Genomic DNA, 9232 nt, shown 5'->3' with positions numbered 1-9232 from the left:
AAAAACCCTCTTCCAAAACACATTCCCTCCCTCTCCCCCCCCCCAGACCCTTCCTAACTTCAGAAGCACTTCATAAGGTGAGGCCTTGGTGCTCTTTATATTTACTCCAAACAATTGCATCCATTCTTTTTTCATTTTAATTGCCCTGCCAGAAGGTGTCTTCTCAATGAGATCTTAATTAGGAGAAGCAGCCTGTGGAAGCAGTGTATTGGATCCACCTGGGACAAATTGAAGTAAATGGCCTCCCCCTCTTGTTGCACTTCAATGTAGCCTTGATACGATCTTCAAAAATCTTCTTTTATGACTTGCTTTTGTTTTCCGGCTGAGTAATTTAAAAGTCTAGCTATATGCCTTTATTTCTGTTCCAAGTGATAAAAGCTATGGAAATATCTTTCTTTTCCCCTACAGAGCCAGGATTCAGTAGAGCGTTATGGGTGGATGGTTAGCCCCCGGATCCTCCTCTGTAGTTCAAATACGTATTTTGAGGGTGCCCTTTTCATTTCCTAGGCACCTATGCAATATATTGAACATATATTTAATAAGCTAAAGCAACCTCGCCCATCTCTGTCCTACCTAGCGGGGGAGGCAGGGTCCGAGCGGAGCCGGCTCCCGCAGCCGGGAGCAGGCGCGTGGCACGCTAATAACGCAGCCCCGTTCTTCCATACACCAAGGATTTTAGTACCTGTTACTGCTTCCGTTAGCTTATTTTAAGACAACAATAAAGCAAGCACTGTGCATGCATGTGTGTTCAATATAAATTATAACCTGCAGAAGCACCATTTCCTCAGTTCTTGGGGAGATGTTGCTGGTGCTGGGTCCTTGGGAAATTCGCAGCAATGAAATTTTTTAAGAGTTTGGGTTTGTGCTCCCCCCCATCCCCCCCAAGTTATATGAAAGTTTTCTATTCATCATGAAGATTTATTGATTGTTCTAGGGCTACGGGACAATTAAATAAGCAAAGGTTTGGCAGTTGTAGTAGAGAATATTCTTTTAGAAACGCCAACAATATGTTAAATCCAAGGAATTCCACTCCTAGTACTCCATGGGGTCATAAATAAGTGCAGTGCAGGGGACATAAATATAGATGACACCATTTAAAAATCAGGTGCATGACCGGACTATAGCTATTGAGTTTATGTCTCACTTACCCCTTAGTTACTAAGGTTAGTAAATCCCTCCCCCTCACTTCCATTACACCCATTATTTTATGGCTGAATAAGATCATATATATGTGTCATTCATGGGTGGGTTTTTTTTGGTCTCACGAGGGCTTATGTGCTAGAATTAAATGGCAATACACCATTCTGCAAGTATCCCCAACTTTTACGGAAAGTAAATGCTTGCCACCCCTCCCCTCCCAGTGCTAACTGTCCGGCTGTGAAACAGGGGAGTATCTGCCCTCCGAGTGAGATTTTAATGCTAAAATAAAGTAAAAATTGTTTTAAAACAAAGAACACACGTCTTTATAGTAAAACTCAAGTTTGTTTTACAGTTAGAGAAAAGAGTCACATGGTCCCCCAGAAAACCCCAAGTTTTATATATATATTTTGAAAATATATTTAAAAACATAAAAAACTCTATAGTTAAACATATATTATGTTAATCAGTACACTTAAATATAGCTTAATTATATTTACAATATGACGCAGTTGCTTTTAAATTTTAATGCCAATTTCAGTTTTTCCCAAAAAACATAAAATTATATAAATATACAATAAATATTTATGTTACACAAGGTGAATAATAATAGAGAACAAGGCCACAGACATTAACTTACAGTTGCAAGAGTCTTTACTTTAACACAGCACTAGGCCTGCTGACATGCATGATATACCGTTGTCACAAACAGACCACAGCAAGAGTTTAATTAAGTGACATGAAAGAAAACCGACCCCCTCTCCCCCGCCAGTCTCTGTTTTAACTAAAACTGCCAAGCCCGTGACCGTGGATGTGTCGGGTCAGGCAGGTGGGAGCCGCGGGACCGCACTTTAACTGCCGGTTTCACGTGATGTCAGTAGGCGCAGAGCTGGCGCGTGACGGGCGACGTCGCTCCGGACGTCGCGACAGGACCGAGCTCTGCTCTAGGTTCTCGGCCCCGTCCCTCGGTCCCCCCACCCGCACGGGCTGCCCTTCGCCCCTCCCGACCTACCGGCACCCGGTGCCAGTCCTGCCACGCCAGCAGCACCCTCGCCTCCGCCAGGCGTGGGCTTCCGCGCCCGGGATATAGCCACCGCTACCTCTGGGCAAGGAGGAACTTTATTTCTAGCCGGATTTATGCCTTATCATTTACTCCTTTGGAAATTCACTTCGTTTGAACTGGGAATTATTTTATTCCTGCATCTGAATTAGACGACTGCCATGCCCTAGCTGTCATTTTTTTTTTTCCAGGCTAGATGAGTGATGGGTTTGTTATTCACTCATTAGCATCATCCTTTCCCCTTCCTAAGCAACCGGCTCTGGTTTTGAGGGGAGCCACCATTACAGCATCTCTCTGCTGTAGTTTAGGAATATTGCTGAGAATAGCTCCTGAGCCACGTTTGGATTATTAAATGCAAAGAATTATAATACACATACAGGTACCGGCCACAGCAGAATGAAATTCTCCATTATACCAACATTTCATTTGCATGAAGAACCCTTCAGTTGAAGTTTTGAGACATTTCATGAGGTGGCTTTTTTTTTTTTCATTTCTGATTTCTCTGTGGGAGCCTGAATACCTGCAGTAGATTGGGAAGGCTAAAGTTTGAAGTTCAGGTGTGTCACACAACCCTCTCTTCTCACGGTCCAGCATGCGCGTGGCCAATGCAACAGGTTTTCATTGCACAGTTGGGGTGGTTCTCCTTTGACGGGAGTTATCTGTTATCCTAGGGAAAGGGGAGCCCTTCTACCCCAAGTAGAAGGAATCGCTGATTTTGAAGGTGTCTCTGGTAGCTTCCAGCATGGGTTTCTACTAGTAACGAGATAAACTCAGCGTTAAAAATGCTCTTCAAAGAGAAGTGCTGTGGGGAATCGTATTTCAAATAAGCTTTGCCAGTCCAGGTTTTTAATTAACTTCGACAGCAAGGCAGACTAAAGCAGATTCTGCAGCATTCAGTAGTTATATTTTGCAGTATTTCCCTGTGTTCAGCTACTCTTCTTCATCTAGAGGAATTACAAATATAGCATCTGCTTTCAGCAAGCTCACTAATGAGCTATTTCTGCCTCTCTGGGCCCGCTGCAGTCGGTGCAAGCGCTCGGCACAGCTCTCATGCTCACACCCTGCCTTCCTAGAAATACTTCTGTCAGGACAGTTAGAGGGGTAGCGCAGGGCTAAACACGTCTATCTAAGAACGTTAAGCCAACTCCTCCAGCACTTGCTCTTCACTTACTTCAAGAGTATTTTTTTTTTTTATGCCAATATTTGATTCATAAAAGGAGGCCGCCAGCAGAGGCAGAGCCACACAACACAAAAGCCAAGCACGTTCACCTAGAGGTGGCTCCACAGGGCTCCCCGGGGCAGGGATGCCACCACGCTCCGCCAGACGTGCTCCGGCGAGGGAGGCTCTGCCACCGGCAGCCATGGACCTCGCTCCGTGCTGACTGTGGTTTGGATGGCCTCAGTCAACCCAAAACACTCGTATTTGTCCTTGAATTGGCTGAGCTACCCTGTCCCATGACCAGCCTGATTTCAGACCCCCTCTCATCTTTCTAGACCCTTTTTCTAGTGACATTCTTCTTGCGTTTCAGCAAGGCATTTGACCCAAGCACAGAGTCCTTTATTACATGAAAATCATTACTCTCAACACTCTATAGAATATTTTCGGTATGACAAGCTCCAGTTGTATGGAAGTGAAACACTTCAAAGATCACAACCAACATCCTTCCAGAGGGAGGAAAGGAGGGGGGAGGGGGAAACAAACACAAACAAACATGGTATAAGCAAATGCAGAGCTCCAAAGACAGCAAAGAAAAAAAAAAAATAACCCAAAAAAGCATGTTGCCATACAGTTAAATAAGTGCTGTCTTTAAGCCTGAAGTTTAACAACGTGAAGTGGAACATCACCATTCTTTTTCAGTTGCCTCTTTTTTTTATTATTATTTTGTCAGTAGTTGGATTGCTATTGCAAACACCTTCACAATATACAAAAAAACAAATTTGTTTTTAATCCAGAATAAGGTAATGATTTTTTTGGGTTTTTTTTCAATCTGATGGGAGTTAAAAAGTAAAAGAGAAACAGTAAAACTATGACAACAGCACCTTGACATTGTTTTAATTCCAACGCTATCAGAAGTTAAAAGCAGTAAACAGATATAATACTAACAGGAATAAAGATACTTACTGTCTAAAATGTAAACGGAATGTTTTGGTTCAATTTATTTTTCTGAAAGAGGACAGTTTATCATCAATTCACAATTGAAGCAGCATGCAATTTTATTCTTTTTTTTTTTTAAACTTTTTATATTTTCAATTCTTGGCAACGGCGACAAACCACAATGTTATCGAGGAATGTAATGCAGACTTTTTGTTTGCTTGTTTTTCTTTTTTTTTCCTTTTTTTTTTTTTTTAAACTTGTGCGCAAATGACTTGTTCCCCTTCAGGTCATGGATATGTTCAATAAATAGATTGTGGAACCACTGTACTGTATAAACTTCAGTTATACATGCAGTCCATAAAATTATTTTTTACTGAATAATTTACCCTGTTATGTATATATACAAATAGATAATTTTGTCTCAATATAATCTATACAACACGAATCCACTATCTTCCCCTTTTAATGGTTAATGTACATACACAGGAAGTGTCTATCCTTATAAAGCGCCAGCCAACTCTCTTTTTATTATCCATTGTGAGAGCTCTCACGTAAGACTGGGTAGTTCGGCACTGGGAGTTCCAGTGCCTCTTGTCTATGCCCCTGCAGCCCTCCTTCGTGTACCCCTTGGGGTTGCATTTGGTCTCGTAGAAGTATTGCTTCAGTTGGCCTTTGGGTACTGGGACTTTTTCCAGGACGGTGACAGTCGCCCCGGACATGTCCACTGCAGTCTTTTTCTCTGCCGCTGTCACCCACTCGCTCGTGCTGTCACATACGCTCAGTTCCCCGCGGCGTGCCGGGTCAGAGTGGCGCCGGACCCTCATGGACATGTTTGCAGCATCCAAGTAGTTTTTGTACTCCTCAAGCAGAAAGAGCAGTGGGGGTTCCAAAGGCACTTGACTGCTTAGCATGACTCGGGATGTGTACAAGTCTGCATCCTTGTTTTCCTCGCTGGGCTGGATGTCCTGGTCCTCATCTAGAAGCTCCTCTATGACATGTTCAAAAGTGTCTGCCAGCGATGTCAGTCCTCTTGAACCAGCACTGGGCCCATTTAGGCTCTCAAGAGTCCCATGGGTCCGAAGACCTGGGTAAGCCAAGCTGCCTTGTCCTCTTACACTAGCTTCTTTCATCGGGGCAGCTTTCATGCAACTGAAGTATGAGATAACCATAGTAAGGAAAAGGATGGTCATCACTCTTCTCACTTGGTGGAACTGTTAAGGACGAGAACAAGGAAGAAAAAAAGGATTTAACTTAGAAGGCACAGAGTAATAAAAATTCACCCGAGTTTCCATGAGACATTATGCATTTTCTGCAGAGACCTCCTGCATGCAGCCACAACTCATTACTGGGGCTAAAGGGTGCTCTTTGATTTAGAGTTTCAGATAAAGCATATGCCAAAGCTTAGGCAACACTGATTCTAGCAAGTCAGTTCTTGCAGGCCAAAGTCTTTCTGTAGTATTAGATTAGATAGTATGTGGACTCCTCATTTATTGACTGATTACACCTATTTCAAGTAACAGCAAAAGCAGACCTGCTAGTTAGGAACGCAACATTTCATCAGTAAAAGGTGGCTTCGCAAGTGTGAAAGGCAAGACTTCCATTTCAAATGCAAATGCAAATATTTGATTTTTAGGATCTCTCTATGCCTAAAATATTTCATCATTCTATCCACAAGAAACTGAACAGCACCAGGATAAATTGCATTTGTATTCTGAAATACAACCTTCAAAGCACTGGAAAGGGCCATGCAAATTCTGAGGTCTCAGCAGGTCAATCCTCATCTAAAAGTAGAAGGTATGTAGGCATAAATATAGAACAAGAAAATGGTCCAGGACAGTTCGCTTGCTACCATACTAAATTTGAGCTGGAAAGATTGTTTGCATCATGTGAATGCCATGGAAGGGACTCGCTGGATTACAGAGCCGATAAAGAGCCACGCTGAAACGACAGTACCAGAACCACTGCACCGCACCCTCCCAGAGCCCCGTACCGCCTGTTCTCAAGGGGGCAAAGCACCTATTCAAACCCACTTAAAGCCCAGAGCTCAGCGTGAAAACCAGCACAACCGGCCCTACTGCCATATCGCAACACAGCGGTTGGCCTGTTTCTCTCGCGTTCTGCCCCAAGTCCTGGCGCGCGTTATGGGCCATGCTTTGAGGCGTACGTGTACGCTTGGCACTGCCCTCGTTGAGCATGGAGGGGTAGCACCAAAGAGCACCAGTAAGAAAACTCCTCACCGGCTTTGGAATCAGCACGACTCGCTCCTATCAGCCCCCTCAACAGCCTGGGCTCATATGACTGCTCCTCCCCAAGCACTTCGCTACGTCTCCGTAGGTTGTACGCTCCTCCGGGTAGAAATGGTTTCCTCCTCAAGTGCAGAGTACACCCTTTAGGTCCTATTACAACAAGAACCCCCCGAATCCGGCAGTGACAGAGCGCTATACTTTCCATCTGATCCCAAGTGCTACTACAACATCCATCACATCCAGTTGTTATTTCTCCTCCTTCCGATCCCTGCTCTCGCCAGTTCTGCTTGCTAGAAAGCAATGGCATTGTTCACATTTCTGAAGAAGCAGCTAATGCTTGTTTCAGAGCTTTTGAAGTTCATTCGGAAGTACCTCATACTTGGCAGCGCTCACTGGAGTAAATGCTATTTCTGTTTGCCAACAGGGTGCTATGTAAAAAGCCTTACTTCATCTTCTGCAAATATGCTGTGGGAAACTAGTACTCTTAAGACTCGAACATGGAAAGACAATCTATCATAAAACATACAAAGAAAAATGAAAGATGTACTAGAAAGGCAGTGCCCAAAATACAGGTCTCAAAGTTTACTTAATGAAGGCGGGGAGGGTGGGAAGCGTTTGGGTTTGTGTCCATACCCCTTTGCCGCCAGCTCCTCACTAAACAAGACTTTGGCTAAGAATCTTCTCTAGCCCAACACAACTCTTCCTTCATCCCTCCATCCCTCTTCCCGTTTAAAAGTGTTATTGTGGCATAGATTTATTAAGATTAAACAAACCCGACATCTGTGACTCACAGGAACATAGTGTTTGCTCTAACCATGCAGAACATTAATATTTTGCACACTTTTTCATCGTAGGATTTTTAAAACATTCTACAGGGAGCAATATCAGATTTCTTCCTCAAAGGGGAGGAAGAGAGACACTACAGAGATGATTTACAACACAAGGAAGAAGGTTATCAGTCTTCTTTTATCAAACAAGGAGACAAGACAAGAGGGAGAAGGGGTGGTTCAGCTAGCACACAAATGCAGAGCCAGCAGAACAGGCAACAAAAATAATATTCATACATTCCCTGTTCTGAGAATTGTTTTATATAAAACTTAAAAGGAAAAAAAAAAAACCACCCAAACACCCACATCGCACTTTGTGACCACCAGAGCAGCGAACAGAACACAGATCTTCTGGCTCCTAATCAAGTTCCTGTTATTTTTATTAGAGTAGTGCCCAGAGGTCCCAGCCAACATCTCGACTCTGGAGGACAGACTCTGTCTGAGCACGTAGTGCCCCAAAGGACCTTCCAGTGCAAAAGAGAGAGGACGCAACACAAGAGGCACCAAGACAAGCACAAATCAAAGAAGTTTGCACCTATCAGTTAAGTACACCAGGTGGAGGCTGAACGTTGGTTTTTCAAGTTAGAAAGGTGAACAAAGGATAGAAGGATTCCTGGACCAGACCACATCCTTCACTATTGCCATTGGGCTGTTTACCTCTCATGGTAGCAATGAGCTTGGAGGGATGTGAAATGAATAGAACAGTGGCTGTGCAGCTTCGGTTGTATGGACATTTTCCTACAAGGAAAATGGCAAGAGGACAGAGATGTGCAGAGAAGCCCCACCAGTTGACTTCAATAAGCCCTCAGCATCCTCCGCCAGTGGCTGGTGGGTCACCAGATCGATCTAACAGTACTTCATATCTCACGTTAAATTAATCCTTCCTTAATAAAACTGGCCTTCCATTTAGGAAGGAAACTGCTGTCAAGCTTGATCAATTTACATCCCATCTGATGACACACAACTGCCGCTATTATCTTGGGGCAGCAAGAAACAGTGTACGACTAGGGTCTGAAAACCAACAGCTTTAAGAAAGCCATTTATCCACATAACATACTGATAACAGACAAGAAAATGTGTCCCCCTAAAAGCCACCCCTCTTCCCCACATTTGTAACAGTAGAAGAATATGTCAAAGTAACCTTTAGCAGCACAGACACATGGAACATTGAGAGGAAGCAAACACAGATTAAAGATCTACTTCTTTGCAAATGAGTCCCAGACAAAGCTAAACTGTGCAAGCGGGATGTGTCAAGATTCTTCTCCCTATCTTGACAGTGACTTGAGCAATATACACAGTCCTTGTCTTTGGCAGTAAAATGATATCAAGTGATTTAATACGAGGAAGTAATATTTTAACACTTAGGAAATCTCTTTTAGAGGCCATAGCGATTTCTAGTAGCAGCCGCTCACACCCTACTAGCTTAATATGCTATAGCAGAGTAAGATTCAAATCTCACTCCATGGGTAGAAACACACAACCTTTCAGCTACTTTTGAACTGACTCATGAACACACAGTTCACCTCTCAGTGAGGCAGGACTAATACCCCAATGCAGCACCAAAAACGTCACTGGAAACCCTTTGGACGGCAGCTTCCAGTCCCTTTTCTGCTCCCCAACTATCGAACTTTCATTACGTCGCAAAGATTAAAGATACTGCCCGTCCTGTTACAAGAGCCTCGTAAACGCCAAACACCAACAGATTACGCGCGCCCTTCTGATTATGAGGAAATCGCCGTGTCAGCCCGCGTGGAAGCTGAACCGGGGTGGGAGCGTGGGGGAAGGCTGTGTTTGCCTGGTTTACCAGCACGCTACTCCTGAGCAAGGTACTGCTCCTTTCCTTACTGGGCACATCCACCACTACGAG

The 9232-nt window shown here is 43.8% G+C and overlaps 1 protein-coding gene across 1 annotated transcript; it reads right to left on the bottom strand.

Moving 5' to 3' along the window:
* Positions 1-4499: 4499 nt before the first annotated feature.
* BDNF (brain derived neurotrophic factor) lies at positions 4500-5529 on the bottom strand. The gene has a single exon (XM_081999925.1). It carries the CDS (start codon positions 5480-5482, stop codon positions 4742-4744), a length of 741 nt encoding a protein of 246 aa, XP_081856051.1. The 5' UTR covers positions 5483-5529; the 3' UTR covers positions 4500-4741.
* Between the last annotated feature and the right edge of the window lie 3703 nt (positions 5530-9232).

This window comes from Phaethon aethereus, assembly GCF_964289735.1.
Source record: "Phaethon aethereus genome assembly, chromosome: 5".
In the NCBI taxonomy this organism is placed as follows: Eukaryota; Metazoa; Chordata; class Aves; order Phaethontiformes; family Phaethontidae; genus Phaethon; species Phaethon aethereus.
This window is presented reverse-complemented; position numbering and strand designations above follow the sequence as displayed.